This window comes from Otolemur garnettii, unplaced genomic scaffold (genome assembly GCF_000181295.1).
Source record: "Otolemur garnettii isolate 467f Iridium unplaced genomic scaffold, OtoGar3 scaffold00101, whole genome shotgun sequence".
Taxonomy (NCBI): domain Eukaryota; kingdom Metazoa; phylum Chordata; class Mammalia; order Primates; family Galagidae; genus Otolemur; species Otolemur garnettii.
Window position 1 is genome coordinate 2,793,262 of NW_003852496.1, and position 19,277 is coordinate 2,812,538.

The 19,277-nt window shown below is 47.1% G+C and overlaps 1 protein-coding gene across 1 annotated transcript in view; it reads left to right on the forward strand.

Moving 5' to 3' along the window:
• The window catches only part of RAB7A (RAB7A, member RAS oncogene family), a 64,841-nt gene extending 45,968 nt beyond the window's left edge, over positions 1-18,873 (forward strand). Inside the window, exons 2-6 of the mRNA XM_003796200.2 lie at positions 4,975-5,035; positions 6,877-7,003; positions 14,428-14,646; positions 15,585-15,713; positions 17,801-18,873. Of these exons, the coding sequence (XP_003796248.1) occupies positions 4,983-5,035; positions 6,877-7,003; positions 14,428-14,646; positions 15,585-15,713; positions 17,801-17,896 (624 nt within the window). The 5' untranslated portion in view covers positions 4,975-4,982 and the 3' untranslated portion in view covers positions 17,897-18,873. The remainder of the gene's footprint in view (positions 1-4,974; positions 5,036-6,876; positions 7,004-14,427; positions 14,647-15,584; positions 15,714-17,800) is intronic.
• The last annotated feature ends 404 nt before the right edge of the window (positions 18,874-19,277 follow it).

Genomic DNA, 19,277 nt, shown 5'->3' on the forward strand with positions numbered 1-19,277 from the left:
GAGTTGGAGGATGCTGTGAGCTGTAATGCCACGGCACTCTACCCAGGGGGACAGCTTGAGGCTCTGTCTCAAAAAAAAAAAATAAAAATAAAAAATAACTGGGCATTGTGGCAGGCACCTATAGTCCCAGCTACACGGGAAAACAGACACAAGAAAATCACTTAAGCCTAAGAGTTTGAAGTTGCCATGAGCTGTGATGCTATGGCACTCTACTGGGGGCAAGAAAGTGAGACTCCGTCTCAGAAAAAAAAAGTGATTGCTGTATAAATTGGGAATTAGCAAAAATCATGAAAACGTTGATGCTTTTGGCTCAGTAACCTATTCCTAGACAGTACCTATGGGTTGCAGTTGACAGAACCCTTTTCCCCTGTGTGAGATTTTGACCATAACTCTCTGGGTGTTTCTCTAAGAATCAGAGAGAAACGTGGCTTCTGTCACTGGGCAGTTTGTTATGACAAAATGTCCCTGGTTGGTAAATACCATCTGTATGGGAAGGGGCTGTGATTACCACCATGCTTGGACTCCACAGAGCACAGCGACTCTGCTGGATACGTCCTTAGGAGCAGCCTAAGGAGCTGTCAGAGAGCTGTTGGCTCCCCCAGGAATGAGGGTTCTAAGTCAGGGCTTTCAGTCCACACAGTCTGCCTGTACTTGAGCCATCTGCTCCTGCTGCTGACCGCCTGCTACTGCCCTGTATGCCAGCTGTGTCCTGTCTCAGTCCTTCTCTGCAGACTGGCGCCAGGTGTGGCCTCTGGTAGTCTCGTGACTCTGAATCTAGGGAGATCTTCCCACCCCTCTCCCCTAACAGGTGTTGCTGTAGATTAAGGAAATAGTCTCACAAATAGAAATTCAGAGATGTTCTTTACAGCATTACTTTTCCCGGGTTTCTTGTATATTAAATAAAGGGCAGGAATGGCTACTTAAATGCAAGATTCACTCAAAGAAATACTAGACATGAAGACAGAGATAAATAACAATGTGGGGGAACCAAATGCCAAGTTACAATATATGCTGAGGATGTGCCCTGCTGTAGTGGGGATTTAGTTGGCTTCAGGGCACTGTCATTGGGCCGTTTCTGCGGTTACTATGACGGGGAATAACCGTGGTACATCAGTGAAATTTATTAACAAACCAAGTTATGCAAATTTCCTTTCCCATTCTCAAAATCAGTGACTTTCTTAAGTATTTTACCATGAATATCTTTATAAAGCTTTTCATTGTCTTTTTGTCCCTTTCATTAATTTGCTCTTCTTTGGATTTGAAACTTGCTCCAACTATCATAATCTTATCTCTAGCTTGGAGTGTGTTATTAGACATTAAGTGGTGGGAAACCTGTGGCCTCCGGGACACATGTGGGCTTTTGGGCCCTTGAGTGTGGTCTTTTCACTGAATCAGATTTTAGAGACCAGATTCTTTCTTTCTTTCCTTTCTTTTCTTTCCTTCTTTCTTTCCTTCTTTCCTTTTCTTTTCTTTCTTTCTTTCCTTTCTTTTCTTTCTTTTCTTTCTTTCTTTCTTTCCCTTCCTTCCTTCCTTCCCTCCCTCCCTCAAGCTATCCCCCTGGGTAGAGTGCTGTGGCATCACAGCTCACAGCAACCTCCCAACTCCTGGGCTCAAGCGAGTCTCCTGCCTCAGCCTCCTGAGTAGCTGGGACCACAGGCGCCTGCCACAACGCCCGGCTATTTTTTTTGTTGTTGTTGTTGCAGCCATCATTGTTGTTTGGCGGGCCAGGCTGGATTCGAACCCACCACCTTAGGTGTATGTGGCTTGCGCCTTAGCCACTTGAGCCACAGGCGCCAAGCCTGGTCCCAGAGAATTAAAGTCAACTTTGCTTGAACTGCTTGGGGTAAAAATTGGTTGCTGAGGCTGGGCGCCTGTGGCTCAAGTGGCTAAGCCAAGCTGCAAATTCTTTCCTTTGGGGTGGAGAGTAGGGACTAGTGGGGCTCTACTAGAGCCCTGCTTACTATATGATAGAATTCAGCCGTCCCTAGCCTTTCTGGCACCAGGGACTGGTTTTGTGGAAGACAATTTTTCCATGGGGACACGGGAATGGGGAGTGGGACAGGGGACAGAGCTCAGTAGGAAGAGCTTAGGCCGTGCAGTGGGAAGGGCTGTGAACACACATGAAGCTTCTCTCGCTCCACTTGCTGTGTGGCCTGGTTTCCTTACTGGCCACCAAGGCCCTGGAAGTTTTTTGGTACCAGGAACCTGTTTCACCAAAGACAATTCTTCCATGAATGGGGCAGGAGGCAGAACTCAGGTGGTGATGTTGTGTAGCCAGTCCCTAGAAGGCCAAGGACCAGTACCCAGTTCATAGCCCCGGGGGTTGGGGACCGTGGTAATGGATGGTTTGGGATAAAGCTCTCATTGCTGATTTTAAAATGAAAATCCTAGATGTGTAGAGACTGAAGAAATGCAGCTCAGAGGGAGGCACCTGTGGCTCAGTGAGTAGGGTGCTGGCTGGTCCCATATGCCGAGAGTGACGGGTTCAAACCTGGCCCGGCCAAACTGCACCAAAAAAAGAAAGAACGAAACTCAGCTCATACTGCCCCTAACTAGCACGAGTAGGACCTTTCTAGACGAATGCTGGATGAGGTCAGCTGTCTTCATGGGCAGCCAAACATGAGCATGAGGCATTGGACGGTGAGATGGCTTGACCCTTGATGCAGGTCACGGGGCCAAGGGGATGTGCCTAGCCAACTGTCCTCTGGTCTGCTCCTGTTCCAGCGTTGTTCTTACAGACATGGGAAACAGTCACTTTTGGGAACAGGAGACTCATTGTCTAATTGTGCCCTGTGGGACAGCTGGAAGGTCTGATGTTTGTTTTAGTTAGTGGTCTTTGCTGCAGTGACCACCTGTTTAGAAAGAGCACTTGGCAGCCAGGTATCTGGAAGTGGGGGTGTGGCTTGATGACCTTGCCCGGGTGCTGACCCGCTGCTTCTCTGGTCACCTTCTGGCTCGGCGTTCTGCTTGTTCGTCTCGTACCTGGCACACATTAAAATGATGGCAGCCAACATTTACTCACCACTTACTGCATTCTAGTCACTGCCCAAGCATTTTATTCATTGTCTTCACAGCATTCTGAGGACATAAAAACTATCGTCTCTATCTCCTTTTCCCAGCAGATAAATTGAATGACTTTCCGGAGGTTATGCAGCTAATTATTAATAAGTTGCAAAGTGAAAATAGAAATCCAAGTAGTCTGGGTTCATCTCTGTATGCTTAAGTCACTCAGACAGCAGGCAGGACTGTCAGCCTTAGCGCCCAAGCAGTTAAATGCCTAAAGATAAAACAGTTTTTCTGAAGGTCAGAGCCAGGCTTTGACAAGTGAGAGGTAATTAAGACAGCAGCCCAGTCTTGATAAGTAAATAGACCATGGCTTGGACTAAATAGACCATTGTGTGGCAAGTGCTAGAAGGATGTCAAGCAAAGATTAGGTACCTTACGTATTGTTTGGATATGAGTATAAAAGGCTGCCTGAAAGATTTCTGGAAAAAGGTGACCAGCTAGAGGTGTAAAGTCAGGTTGGTATTCACACACTAATGCAACATTTAATGGTAATTCTCTACTTGGCAGTGGGCATACAATGGAGAATAAAACTGTCTTTTTTTTTTTTTTTTTTTTTTTGGAGACAGAGCCTCAAGCTCTCACCTTGGGTAGAATGCTGTGACATCACAGCTCACAGCAACCTCTAACTCCTGGGCTCAAGCAATTCTCCTGCCTCAGCCTCCCTAGTAGCTGGGATTACAGGCACCTGCCACAAATGTCCGGCTATTTTTTTTTGGTTGCAGCCGTCATTGTTGTTTGGTGGGCCTGGGCTGAATTCGAACCTGTCAGCTCTAGTGTATGTGGCTGGCGCCTTAGCCACTTGAGCCACAGGCGCTGAGCCAAAGTACTGTCTTAATGGAGATTATTATTAGAAAAGAGAGAAGATAGACAAATATAGTACGTAAAAATGTCAAGTAGTAGAGTGCTATGAAGACAGTGAAGCAGAGGGACAGGGTAGAGGTGAGTGAGCAGAGGGTATGTTACTGCAGATTAAATGGTCACCTCTGGCTCAGCACCCGTTGCTCAGTGGTTAGGGTGCAGGCCGCATATACTGGGGCTGGCAGGTTTGAACCTGGCCTGGGCCTGCTAAACAACAACAACAACAAAAATAGCCCCATGTTGTGGCAGGTACCTGTAGTCCCAGCTACCTGGGAGGCTGAGGCAAGAGAATCACTTGAGGCGGCATCCATAACTGAATGAGTAGGGCGCCGGCCACATACACCAAGGCTGGTGGGCTGGAACCCGGCCTGGACCAGCTAAGACAACAATGACAAATGCAATAACAACAAAATAACCTGGTGTTGTGGCAGGCATCTGTAGTCCCAGCTACCTGGGAGGCTGAAGCAAGAGAATCACTTGAGGCTGCATCCATAGCTGAATGAGTAGGGCGCCAGCCACATACACCAAGGCTGGCAGGTTGGAACCCGGCCCAGGGCAGCTAAGACAACAATGACAACAATAACAAAATAGCTGGGTGTTGTGGTGGGCGCCTGTAGTCCCAGCTACTTGGGAGGCTGAGGCAAGAGAATCGCTTAAGCCCAAGAGTTTGAGGTTGCTGTGAGCTGTGACGCTACAGCACTCTACTGAGGGCAACATAGTGAGACTCTGTCTCAAAAAAAAAAAAAAGGTCACCTCTGTGATACATAGTTGGAACAACCTGAATGAAACAAAGACACACGTATTAAGTTTGGAGCAAGAATCCAAATTGCCGATCCCCAAAACTGATCCAGCTCCCACATAAGGTGCGGTTTTCTGACTCACGGGGCAGGCTAGCAGGGCCGTCCTCCTCTGCCTCGCTCTTGGGTCCAGAGTTCTGAGGAAGGCTCAGGCCCAGAGCTCTTGGAGCTGCTTAGAGCGCAGGGCCAGAGCAGGTATGTTTTGCATTGGTGTTTCTGTCACGCTCACGTGATTTCTCCTTTCTTCCTTTAGTTTGAAGGATGACCTCTAGGAAGAAAGTATTGCTGAAGGTTATCATCCTGGGAGATTCTGGGTAAGTGTTGCGTGAATTTGAGCTGACAGATCATCTCAGCGCTAAGCCTCGCCCGCACAGAGCCCATACCTTCCACACTGTCACTTCCCACTCTCACAGTGGCAGCCTGGGGCCTCGTGTTCTCCCTGCAAATTGGGTCATGGCAGAAATCTAAGTGAGCCCTCACTCTGTAATCTATTACTTCCTGGTTTTTATCATGATTTGAGGGCAGAAGAGATGGCTGTTTCAACTCAACTAATGATGGTCATGCTCATAGCACCCCTTTTCTCCAAGCGGGCACAGCAGGATACTGTATAGTGTACTCCCAAGTCTTACCTGGTAGCCAGGGTGCACATGGCAACAAGTTCCGCTTACGTGGCTGCCGGGCGAGACCTGGGCGTGCACTGGACAGTATCCTGCTGTGCTGATTTCAAGCCTGTGTGTGGAACAGCTGCCACCAGCCAAGTAGCTAACTCTTGAGAATTTGTGGGGAGCTTTCCAGACTTGGCATCTGAAGTAACCCACGAAAGTTGACTCATTGAAGACTTAAATGTTCTTAAAAATAACAACAGGCTTGACGCCTGTAGCATAGTGATGACGGGGCCATACACATACACTGAGGGTGGCGGGTTCGAACCCAGCTCAGGCCAGCCAAACAACTGCAACAAAAAAATAGCTGGGCTGGGCAGCGCCTGTGGCTCAGTGGATAGGGTGCCAGCCCATATACCAAGTATGGTGGGTTCAAACCCAGCCCCAGCCAAACTACAACAAAAAATAGTAGGGCATTGTGGTGGGCTCCTGTAGTCCCAGCTACTTGGGAGGCTGAGGCAAGAAAATCACTTAAGCCCAAGAGTTTGAGGTTGTTGTGAGCTATGATGCCATGGCACTCTACCCAGGGCAACAGCTTGAGGCTCTGTCTCAAAAAAAAAAAAAAAAGCCAGTGATCTTTCTGTCTTGACTAGCTTATTTGAATCACATGTGGAACCTTTCTACCCTAGCTTTACCCAGCCCCAGACTAGCCTTTAGGGCCTGAATGTGTACCCTTCCCCACTCTCTATTGGAAGGTATTATTACTTCTGGCCCACCTTCCCAAGCCTGTCTGAAAAGATCAGGCCTCCTTTGATTACAGATGTCCCCAGCCTTCCCCTGGGAATTTTGGTTTTGATGTTCTGGGTTGGAGAACACCACCTTAGGAAAGAAGGTGAATTTACTGGTATGAGAAAGGCTTTTGCATTGTTTCGATTGTCTTGAGCTCATCACGTACAAAAAAATCTCACAGTGTTTCTCATTGAATTTTCTTACTGGAAAACGTCTCTGGAGGAGCATACTTTGAGGTAGAGTCTGCTTTGGTGAGATATCAGTGCTTTTTCTACTTCCAATTTTAAACTTTAAGGCAACAAGTTGACTAAGCAGCATATGTCTGCTTGAAGCCAATGGCTCCTGCCTGGAATTACTTCAAACTGAACAGCAGCCACTAACTGGAGAGACACTGAGATGGCAGTGATATTTTTGGAATAGTGGCGCGATCTTGTTACTGAAGCTTCTTTTAAAAAGAGTGTGTTCGCTGGCATCCTTCTGGTAGGGTAAAAAAATAACTCTAGGTTCTACCACCTGAAATCCCTGTGTCAAACGTATAAGCAGCTTTTCAACATGTGGCCTGCATGGGTACCCTGTGTTTTTATCCCAGGAAAAAGCAAAGACCTCCCCTTGTGTGGTGCTGGGAAGTCTGCAGGCGCAGCTCTTGTCTGAGGCTGGTCCACGCTCGCTTTCCACTCGGGCACATGCCTGGAAATCTGCAGTTGTTGGTGCTAGTTCCAGGCCTTCCTGTTTGACTTATATTTGTGTTTTTTCTGAAATTTCAGGGTTGGCAAGACATCACTCATGAACCAGTATGTCAACAAGAAATTCAGTAATCAGTACAAAGCCACAATAGGAGCAGACTTTCTTACCAAGGAGGTGATGGTGGATGACAGACTAGTAACGATGCAGGTGAGTGGGTGTCCCACCTGGGCTAGCAAGGCCTCCTACGTGCCTGGGCCTTTGTCTTCACATCCTGTTATTATATTCGTGAGTAATTGGTTACAGGTTGCATTGCCAGGTAAAATCCAGGACGCACAGTTAAATTTAAATTTCAGATGTACAGTGAATAATTTTTAGTGTAAGCAGGTCTCATGTTGCATGATGAAGCCTACTAACATTTTTCTCATAGTTTTTGTGGAATCCAGATTTAACTAGACTCCTGGTTTTTATGGTTACTTATTTTGGGGTTTTGGTTTTTACCAAATTTGGCAACCTATAGGTCCCCATCTTATGTTTCCAAAATGTCTATCTTAACATCCTTGCCAAATACTTTAAGTCAGAAATCTTTGTGTCTCACCTAGATTTTTTTTTCTTTGAGACAGAGCCTCACTCTGTTGCCCTGGGTAGAGTGCTATGGGGTCACAGCTCACAGCAACCTCAAACTCTTGGGCTCAAGCAATTCTCTTGTCTCAGCCTCCCAAGTAGCTGGGACTGCAGGCACCTGTCTCAACGCCTGGCTATTTTTTTGTTGTAGTTGTCATTGTTGGTTAGCTGGCCCAGGCCGGGTTCGGACCTGCAACCTTCAGTGTATGTGGCTGGCACCATAACCACTGTACTACGGGCGGCGAACCTCACCTAGATTTTTATAGCAGTCTAATATTAAAGTAGTTTATTTTTCTGCCTTTTTTTTTTTTTTTCTGAGACAAGAGTCTCACTCTGTCACTGTGGGTAGAGTTCTGTGGTGTCATTGCTCACAGCAATCTTAAACTCTTGGGCCCAAGCGATCCTCTTGCTTCAGCCTCCCCAGTAGCTAGAAAATCGGTGCCTGCCTCAACACTTGGCTAGTTTTTTCTATCTTTACTAGAGACGGGGGTCTCACTCTTGCTCAGGCTGGTCTCAAACTCCTGAGCTCAAGTGATCCACTCGCCTGGACCTCCCAGAGTGCTGGGATTACAGGTAGGAGCCACCACACCTGGGCTTCCTGATTTCTTTTAATCTGTCCTGTCCATTACCCCAAAAGCTGTGCTTCTATTTAGCCAATCTGGTTTGTTCATGTATCACTTTAATCTTTCAAGAATTTATTTCCCTTTCAACAGTTAGGATAAGGTACAGATTTCTTTGTGTGACTCTTTGAAATCTTTTACATTCCAGCTGTAAGGTTTTATTGACTTTTTTCCCCTGAGGCATTTTGTTCATATGTATTTATTAGATCCCTAAAAAAAGAATCCCAGGATTTCCTTTCCTCTGTGCTTTCTGCCTTGCTGCTTCAGGATCCTGGTGCAGCTGAGTCAGTACAGTGAGACCAAACAGGTGGGATGGAGCAGGCTCTTCTGTCACTTTTCTGGGTCTCTGAGTTGCATGTGTCAGGTCTGAAGCTAGTCACTCCACAGTTGTTCAACTTTCTTGTGAGGTCCACAGCCATCTTCCCACATCTTCCCAGGTCCGTGATCATCAGTGATTCCAGATTTGCCAGTGTAACCGTGTTTCATGGTCAGAGTAGACACTGGACCAGGCGTCCTCAAACTACGGCCCCCGGGCCACATGCGACCCACCTAGGACATTTATCTGGCCATTTATCAGGCTATTGCCTGTCCTGCTTAGCAGCCGACTTGTCCTGGGGCCCGCAGTCCTACCCTCCAACGGTATGAGGGACAGTGAACTGGCCCCCTGTTTAAAAAGTTTAAGGACCCCTGCACTGCACCATGACTCTGGAGCCTAGCCTGGTATTGTCACCTCTGGTCAGCATTGTTGATGCCTTTTAAGGCAGTCTCTCATTTGTCTCCCCCAGTAGAGTGCTGTGTCATCATAGCTCACAGCAACCTCAAATTCTTGGACACAAGCGATTCTCTTGTCTCAGCCTCCTAAGTAACTGGGACTACAAGGTGCCCGCCACAATGTCCAGCTACTTTTTAGCAGCGTCTCACTCTTCTCAGGGTGGTCTCCAACTCCTGAGTTCAAGCAGTCCACCTGCCTCAGCCTCTCAGAGTGTCAGGATTACAGGCTTAAGCCACCATGCCCAGCCCTGTTGATGTCTTAAGATTATCAGTCAAGCCATTGATGGCACCATTATGAGAGCGTGGAAAGATGGTGGAAGCAGCTATTGCTGTTTTGTCCTTCCACACCTTCCAAATTATGTGTTACTCCAACAAAGCTGTCTTAACCTGCTTCTAGCAAGGCCCTTTTTTGTATCTGTAACAATCCTGAAATCCAACTTTTAGCTCTGATGCTGTCTTTTGAAATTTGTACCTCCACAGCGGTTCCTTCCTATGTGCCTCCAGAGGCAAATGTAATTTTTAGGCCATCATTGTCCCAGTGAACACCTGACAAATAGTAGTGCTTGCTGAAATGTGGGACCGATGCATGTTACAGGTGGAGGTTGTTACGTGTGTTGACCTGAAGCTGTGGTGTTTTCCTAGAGCATCAGGGCTCTGAACGTTTAATTGAGTGACTCTGCTCGGGTAGAGCTAATATGATCTCTCCTCCCTGACTCACCTATAAATCTGTCCACTTTAAGGCTCCTATAGATCTTCAAAATGTAACTAGAGTTTAAGTAAAGCCCAAGCTTGAGAGAAAGGAAATTTCCAGATTACAGAAACAACAAAAATGAAGTTAGTTGTCAGTTCAGGGGCTCCTGCCGTGGTGAGTGGGAGTTATAACTGTGTAAGGTGGGAGAACCAGAGCTGAGACCCCTGATGTGTAACCCCAGACCTGGGGGGGGTGTGAGAACAGGTGGAAACCCCAGACCCAGGAAGGGGCACATCTGTGTCTGAAGTGTGGGTTTGGGGCTTCCCTCTTTGCTGCAGAATCTCAGTCCTCTGTCTGCGTGTGGACTTCATACTCTATGTGTACAGAAATGTTTGTCTTCAGGAGTTTCGCATAAGCGTCTGTTATTCCTCCTGCAAAAGCAAAGACAAGACCACTCTATGGGGTCACTTACAACCTCGGAAGAGAAAGTGCGCTCACTGTCACATGAGGAAATATTTATTTACCAGAAGAAAACGTTCACAATGACTAGAGGCGTTTCAAACAGGAATAGAGACCGTAGTAGAAAAGGACGCTATAAAAAACGAGGATACAGAAAACCCAGAACTTGAAGACATGGGAAACAGCATTGAAAGAAACTGAATGAACACAGCTGAAGAAAGCAGTAAACTTTAAGAGTGGAGCACGTTTCCTGAAAGAAGACTTAGAATTCCAGAAGACTAAAAGGCAAAATCATAACAGCAACTAGAGGAAGATAGGGAACTTACAAAGGTAAAATAGTGAGACTCCCGAGGCCTCCACAGAACGGAATGGAATGACTTCAGAAATTTAGGGTAAAGGACCCTCCCACCAGACTGTCCTATTCTAGGAGAAACAGAGCTTTAGGGCTCAAATGTGGGGGTTTTTTGTTTTTGTTTTTGTTTTTGAGGCAGGGCCTCAAGCTGTCCCCCTGAGTAGAGTGCTGTGGCATCACAGCTCACAGCAACCTCTAACACCTGGGCTCAAGCGAGTCTCCTGCCTCCACTTCCCAAGTAGCTGGGACCACAGGCGCCCGCCACAAAGCCTGGCTATTTTTTTGTTGCATCTGTTGTTGTTTGGCGGGTCCGGGCTGGATTCGAACCCGCCACCTTAGGTATATGTGTCTGGCGCCTTAGCCACTTGAGCCACAGGCGCCGAGCCTCAAATGCGGTTTTCATAGCCATTTAGGCTGAGGGGTTGAGAAGTCAGTGCCCAGCCCCTGTTGGGTCAGAGACCATTACAATAGAGCCCCACATGCACCACCAAGCCGCCCCATGAAGTGATGCGCTGCCTGGGGCAAACCCATCTGGAGAACCACAGGGCGCTGAGCGGATGGGGTGTAGGAAGAGTGGAAAGAGGCAAGGTCCTAGGAGATGGAAACAAAACACTGGGGCCCTTGTGCTTTTGCAGCCAAAGAATAGAAGTAAATGAAAATGATTATCTTGGGAGGCCGGCATCTTCTAGATGTTGAGGAATCCCCACGTATTTTTAACAGCTTGCAGTGAAAGAAAACCAAAATAAGAAAACAAGGCATCACAAGAAAGAGGTAGTGGGAAACCTCCCTGCCAATTCCGGAATGCTTTCTCTATGGAAGTAAGTGGGATTCAGAGTTTCAGTTATATGAGATAGTAAACCCTAGAGAACTGTACGGCTCAGTGCTGTACTTAACAGTACTGTATCGTAGACTTAAAGATTTGCCTCTGGGTGTGATAGCTCACACCTGCTTGAAGGCCGGAGTTGATAGCTCACACCTGCTTGAAGGCCAGAGTTGAAGGTCAGCCTGGACAGCATGGCAGAACCCATCTCTAGTTTAAAGAAACAGTTGCAGCTCGGTGCCCGTGGCTCAAGTGGCTAAGGCACCAGCCACATACACCTGAGCTGGTGGGTTCAAATCCAGCCCGGGCCCACCAAACAACAATGATGGCTGCAACCAAAAAATAGCTGGGCGTTGTGGCAGGTGCCTATGGTCCCAGCTACTTGGGAGGCGGAGGCAGGAGATTCACTTGAGCCCAGGAGTTGGAGGTTGCTGTGAGCTGTGATGCCACAGCACTCTACCCAGGGGGATAGCTTGAGGCTCTGTCTCCAAAAAAAAAAAAAAAGAAAAAGAAACAGTTGCTAAGAAAATCTTATTTTAAGTGGATCCTTATTTTAGGTGGATCATATGTAAATGTTCTTATCACAAAAAATAAGAAGATAGGAAAAAACTTAGTGGTTAGAGTTATAGCCTAGACTGTGGTCGTGGTTTCGGTGCGTACTTTCCAAAGGCATCGAGTTGTGCGTGTTAGGTACGGGCAGCTCTCGTGTGCCCGTCACGCCTCAGTAATGGCTTTATAGAAAAACAGACTTTTATCTGCAGAGAAGGCACTAAACCGTCAACATAGATTTGGGGAGAATAAACAAATACTAGAACCTATAAAAATAAAGCGTGATAATCAAAATTTCCGAATTTAGACATAGTTTTAGCAATAGATTGGCTAAACTAGAAAAGGACTGGAAGATAGAAAAATGACAGTAAATATGAAAGAGGTAAAAGCAAGATTTGATGAGAAGTTTGCATTGCTTTTAATCAGTCTTAGAAAGGAGTAAAGAGAGAATAGATGTGGGCGGCGCCTGTGGCTCAATGGGTAGAGTGCCAGCCTCATATACAAAGAGTGGTGGGTTCGAACCCGGCCTGGCCAAACTGCAACAAAAATATAACCAGGCGTTGTGGTGGGCACCTGCAGTCCCACCTACTCGGGAGGCAGAGACAAAAGAATTGCCTAAGCCCAGGAGTTGGAGGTTGCTGTGAGCTGTGACACCACAGCACTCTACCAAGGACAACAACTTGAGACTCTGTCTCCAAGAAAAAAAGAGAGAATAGATAAAAGATAATAGGTTAATCATAGTGGCTTACACCTGTAATCCTATCACTTTGGAAAGCCCTAATAGGGTTACTTGAAGCCAGAAGTTTGGGATGGGCCTAAGCAACATAGTGAGATCCAGTAACTACAAAAACCAAAAGTACTAACTGGATATGGTAGTCCAAGCCTGTAGTCCCAGCAACTCAGGAAGCTAAGACAGGAGGATCACTTGAGCCCAGTTTTTTTTGTTTGTTCATTTTATTTTGCTTTTTTTTTTTTTGCAGTTTTTGGCTGGGACCGGGTTTGAACCTGCCACCTCCAGTATACATGGGGCTGGCACCCTACTCCTTTGAGCCACAGGTGCTGCCCCTTGCTTTTTTCTGAGACAGAGTCTCACTTTGTCACCCTCTGTAGAATGCTGTGGCATCCCAGCAACCTCAAACTCTTGGGCTTAAGCAATTCTCTTGCCTCAGTCTCCCTGGTAGCTGGGACTGCAGGCACCTACCACAACGCCCAGCTATTTTTTTGTTGCATTTGTCATTGTTGTTTAGCAGGCCCAGGCTGGGTTTGAACCTGCCAGCCCTGGATACCATTTTTTTCTTTTTTGAGGGGACAGAGTTTCACTTTGCTACCCTTGGTAGAGTGCCATGGCGTCACAGCTCACAGCAGCCTCCAGCTCCTGAGTAGCTGGTATTATAGGCACCCGCCAAAACGCCTGGCTATATTTTGTTGAAGTTTGGCTGGGGCCAGGTTTGAATCCGCCACCCTCAGTATATGGGGCCGGCACCCTACCCACTGAGCCACAGGCGCCACCCTTAGATACCTTCTAAATGTTTGCATAATGAAAATGTTACTTTCCTATTGGGAATTTTAAAAATTTTTTTCCAATATTAGATTTAAGTTCTCTTTTTAAAACTTTGTTTTCTACTTTATCTGTATAGGCATAAGTGTTTCTTTACTGTGTGACCCAGTTTTTCTGGATTCCCCTGCACGTTGGCCCCTTTCTGTGAGGAAGGGCCTGTTTCTACTCAGTGGGTTCCTCACACTGCCCTGTGGAGTGCAGGGAAGGTGCCAGAGCGGGCACTGCCAGCAGCCCGGGGCTAGCTTTGTCTACATGGACGGACCTTGTACACTGTACTAGGGCACGGGAGCATCGAGTCCCCCACCCTGCCCAGAGGCAGGTTTGCATTTAAATTTGTTTTTATCACCACCCTTCATCCTAATTTCTTTTTTTCTTCCTTTTTTTTAAGAATACTGTGTCGCCACACAGCGCACAGCAACCTCCAACTCCTGCAGTTTGGCTGGGGGCTGGCTTCAAACCTATCACCCTGGGTATATGGGGCCAGCGCCCTAACCACTGAACCGCAGGCTCCGCCCTTCATCCTTATTTCTAAGCCATCATCACTTCCATCAGGTTTGCAAGGCCACTGCCAGGCATCTAGGGCAGTGAGGAATCCAACCTTGCTAAACCCAACATGGCCAAGAATGATGGGATGATGGTCTGTGAGCTGACCGAAGTACCCACTTCAGCCTTCATTGTGTGTGGACCATCATCTTCCTCTTGGTCTCTTTCTATTAAAATTTTTATTTGTTTTGGGTTTTTGTCAAGGTTATAAGTAAAATGTACTGATCTTTTTTGTTTAGGTAAACTTTATATAATACTAAAATGCATAGACTTAATTGAACTATTCATTGAGTAATCACTTCCCTCTCTGTCTGTCACTGTCAGGAAGTTTTAGAATATTACAGCTTTGATTTTACATGTATATCTACCCATGTGACCATTACCTGGATTAAGATACACAAACTTTCCACCCCTTCCACAGATTGGACTCGAAGTCACGTCCTCGTAGACACACATGCTGTTGGGGTTGTTTGGGATCCTCTGGTGCTGAAATCTGCTTCCCAAATTTTGTAGTCACTTATCTTTGTGGGTGGCCCTGCAATCCAGCCCATTTCCTCTGGCAACCTCCCTCACCCTACCCCAACACACACACATTCCTGGTGCTCTGCCCAGCATCCCCCAAGGAATAAATATTTTGTCTCTCATAGATCTGGGACACAGCAGGACAGGAAAGGTTCCAGTCTCTTGGTGTGGCCTTCTACAGAGGGGCAGACTGCTGTGTTCTGGTGTTTGACGTGACTGCCCCCAACACATTCAAAACCCTGGATAGCTGGAGAGATGAATTTCTCATCCAAGCCAGTCCCCGGGATCCTGAAAACTTTCCCTTTGTTGTGTTGGGAAACAAGATTGACCTCGAAAACAGACAAGTAAGTGCTGAAGGTGGGGAGAGTCACCGCTGACACCTGCTCCTCGGATGCTTGTGAATTAGAAGGGTTTTCTGCAGAGCTCAGGGTGGCGGGTGTGTTTGTTACCCTGGACCAACCTTTCAGACCAGCTGCCTTTGAAGACAGGACCCAAGTGACCTGGTTTAATTCCTGTGCTATCACAGCAGGCTGTGACTTCAGGCCATTGTCTCTGAACCTCAGTTCTCTTTCTATACTTGGAAGGAGGGAATTAAATTTGTTCATTTTCATTGCTCTTTGGTGCCTCCAGGCCCTGCCTGGATCTCCAGGTGTGCAGAAGTTTGCTTTGAGCTTTGAGTGGAATCGTTGTGGTACAGTTTCAGATAGCGAGCCTGTCAGAAGCTTGGCCTCTGTCATTACTCACAGCTAGGTTTATTTCTGACCATTGATCTTTTTTTCTCCCTTTACTAAATGATTACCTCCTTGGCGCTCTGCTAGAAGTAGGTGAGGGATTGGGAAGATGAGGATGTGTGGGTGGCAGGGGCGTTGGTGAGACCTGCAGACTGGTTGCCCTTGCGTGTGGCACAGGTGATAGACGTGAGCAGTAGAGGAGAAGGGCTGCAGACCTAAGACCAAGCTGTCAGGAGTTTCCCACACAGAGACCTCAGGGCTGAGGAGAGAGAGTTCATTTCTTTACGGGCTGGCATTTTATTCCCTTCACAAACTGCTTCAAGTATAGCTAAAGGTCAGAAGATCTGGGATATAGACAGAGACAGGCTATAACAGCGAATCTAGCCGTACTGAGCATGGACAGCAGGGTGAGCTTGGGCTTGTCTCCTTCATTCTCCAACTCTGTTTCCTCGGCTGGGCCACCTGTAGGCCCTGCAGGCCAGGGCTGTGATACTTCCTGGGGAGGAGGGGTCAGTGCTGTTATGAGCACACATGTGCCCTGCTTCTTCCAGGTGGCCACAAAACGGGCACAGGCCTGGTGCTACAGCAAAAACAACATTCCCTACTTCGAGACCAGTGCCAAGGAGGCCATCAACGTGGAGCAGGCGTTCCAGACGATCGCACGGAATGCACTCAAACAGGTGGGTCTCTGGCAGCTGTCTTGGCTTCTGTTGGGTGATACCTGGCCAGTGACCCAGCCGCTGCCTGACCTCTTCTCCTTAACTTGGTGTTTGGGTGACTCTTTGTTTTTCATTTTTTTGAGACAGAGCCTCAAGCTGTTCCCCTGGGTAGAGTGCTGTAGTATCACAGCTCACAGCAACCTCCAACTCCTGAGCTTAGGCGATTCTCTTGCCTCAGCATCCCGAGTAGCTGGGACTACAGGCGCCCGTCACAATGCCTGGCTATTTTTTGGTTGCAGTTTGGCTGGGACCAGATTTGAACCCACCACCCTCCATATACAGGGCCAGCATCTTACTCACTGAGCCACAGGTGCTGCCCAAGACTCTGTCTTTAAAAAGAAAAAAGAAAAATGCGAGAAAACTTTATTCAGGGAATACAATTCCTAGAGCTCTGGTTCATCTTTGCTGTGGTCAGATACAGCCTTGCCTGTGCAGGTTGAAAGGTTGTGTTGATGCAGCAGCTGGGGGTGGGGGGCAGGTCAGGAGGTTGGAGGTGGTCATGTGAGGGCTGAGGGTGCTGGGGACACTGCAGGGAGCACTGGTGATGCAAATGGCTGGAAAGGACAGGGCAGGTTCTGCTCATCCAGGAAACTGGACTTAGAGAGTGTCCCTGAAGTCACCGTACGTAGAGAAGGTGGGAAATTGTACCTGAATATACCTGTATTTACAAAATGCACATTATAGCATTTTACAGAGGTAGCCAACAGAGAATATCTGGTAAATATTTTGTAAAATGTATATTTTAGGGCTTTTTGGCCAGGCGAGGTGGCTCATGCCTGTAATCTTAGCACCCTGGGGGGCCAGGGCAGGTGGATTGCTTGAGTTCATGAGTTCAAGACAACCAGCCTGAGCAAAAATCAAGACCTTGTCTCTACTAAAAATAGAAAAACTGAGGCAAAAGGATTTCTTTTTTTTTTTTTTTTTTTTTTTTTTGAGTTGGAGCCTCAAGCTGTCCCCCTGGGTAGAGTGCCATGGCATCACAGCTCACAGTAACCTCCAACTCCTGGGCTCAAGCAAGTCTCCTGCCTCAGCCTCCCAAGTAGCTGGGACTACAGGCGCCCGCCACAACGCCTGGCCATTTTTTTGGTTGCAGCCATCATTGTTGTTTGGCGGGCCCGGTCTGGGGATGCGAACCCGCCACCTTAGGTGTATGTGGCTGGCGCCTTAGCCACTTGAGCCACAGGCGCCGAGCCGGCAAAAGGATTTCTTGAGCCCAAGAATTGGAAGTTTCTGTGAGCTATCACAATGCTACGGCACTCTATCCAGGGAGACAGCTTGAGACTCTGTGTCCAAAAAAAAAAAAAAAAGGAAAAATATATATAGAAATGGAATAATATTTCCTAAGTAACTTTTAATGAATAGAAATAGTTTCTCCTTTACCTTTACAGCTTAGAAACACTTCTTAGCACACAGGAACTCTATGTTTAAGTGACAAATTGTTTTCCAGTATCCAGAAGTAGAAGGCTGTCCCTCACTAGAAATAAGATAATTCAGCAAAAGTCCCAACAAAATGACCTGTTCCATTTACTCTGATTTCTCACCACATATGGTGATAAAGTTGATCCACAGGTATGTTTCTTGCCTAAACCTTGGGAAGAAAAAGAAAACAGACTAGGTCACTGGTCCAGAAAGAGGAGTGAGGTCTGTGAGGAGTGTTCCGGGCAGGGAGGGCAGCTGGCGTGCAGCTCTGCCATGTCCCCCTTGAGCACACTCTGGCTGACAGTTGCCAGAACTTTGAGGGAAGCCAGAAACCCACACCACAGTGAAGTCTTTCAGTGTAAGCAACTGTGTAGAACGTACCGAAAACCTCTGTGAGCGGACGTGGTGCGAGAGCCACCAGGCTGAAATTTGATCACGACTGCCAGGCAGCTTCTGTCCTGGCTGCTGCTCCTGGCCCCCTCTCTCCTCATGTTGGCCTGGAGTTGTCACAAAATCTGCCTCCTTGCTCACTCCTTCAGGACTGAACTCCTCCTGGGCCGGAGGGGCCAGAAGGGAAGATGGAAACCCACTGTGCCTTGAGTAACCGGCCTTTCTCTCTCCCTGTGCAGGAAACGGAGGTGGAGCTGTACAATGAGTTCCCCGAACCTATCAAACTGGACAAGAACGACCGGGCCAAGGCCTCAGCAGAAAGCTGCAGTTGCTGAAGGGGCAGCGAGAGCAGAGCACAGAGTCCTTCACAAACCAAGAACACACTTAGGCCTTCAACACAAGCCCCTCTCCTCTTCTAAACAAACGTAAAGTGATCTCTCACATCCAGCTGCCAAAAGAAACCCCACCAAACACAGTCTCACCCCACACATCTCTCATACACACACACACACACACACAGAGAAATACACACGGATCTGACACAAGCAAACTCCAGCTCATGCCTGTGATGGCTCCTTGGGGTCTGCCCGCCCACCGCCTGAGCCCTGTGTATGGCAGCAGCACAAGGCCTGCTGTAGAAACCATTCTGATGTGGAGTCGGCATTGGAAGCTTATTCTTTTTGTCCACTGGAGAGAGAGAGAGAGAGAGAGAACTGTTTACAGTTAATCTGTGTCTAATTAGTTATCTGATTTTTTTAACGGTCTTGTGGTCTTTTTACCCTCTCCGAACCCCTCCCCTTGAAGGCTGCCCCTTGAGAAGGCTGGTGCCCCATGCTTCATTACAGGCTCATACCCAGTCTGATCAGGCTGAGTTTTGTATGTATCTGTTAATGCTTGTTACTTTTAACTAATCAGATCTTTTTACAGTATCCATTTATTATGTAATGCTTCTTAGAAAAGAATCTTATAGTACATGTTAATATATGCAACCAATTAAAAATGTATAAATTAGTGTAAGAAATTCTTGGATTATGTGTTTAAGTCCTGTAAGGCAGGCGTGTAAGATGGAGGGTTGAACCCTGTCTGGATTGCAGAGTGTTAGTAACCCAGAATTGGAAATCCCGCTAGCGGCAGTATTCTGTACAGTAGACACGAGAATTATGTACGCCTTTTATCAAAGACTTAAGAGCCAAAAAGCTTTTCATCTCTCCAGAGGGAAATTCTGTCTAGTTCCCTTCTGTGTCTAAATTTTCCAAAAGGTTGATTTGCATAATACAGTGCTGTGTGCAATGGATAAATGGCTGTTATTTCAGAAATTAAACTTCTCATTTTCTTTTTTTCCCTGCTCCACACTTCAAAACTCCCCTATTAGATCAGCATCCTACTCTAAGAGGGAAAGAAAAACCCTGAGGGATCTGTCCTAGTGATTTTTACCTTTGTTCTAGAAGGCGCTCCTTTCAGGGTTGTGGTATCTTTAGGTTAGAGACCGTTCTCTCCTTTCCCCCACCCGTCTCCCAGCAGTTCCCACCATCTATTAACTGTTTCTTTGGTTGGACCCCAGCAGTTCTGCTCCCTCCCAGGATCTGCCCTGCATTGTCGCTTGCTAATGGAGCACTTCCCCTTTTTCCAAAAGTCTACATTCTAGGGTGTGGGCTGAGTTCTTCTGTAAAGAGATGAACGTGATGCCAATAAAATTTAACAAGAACAAAGATCATT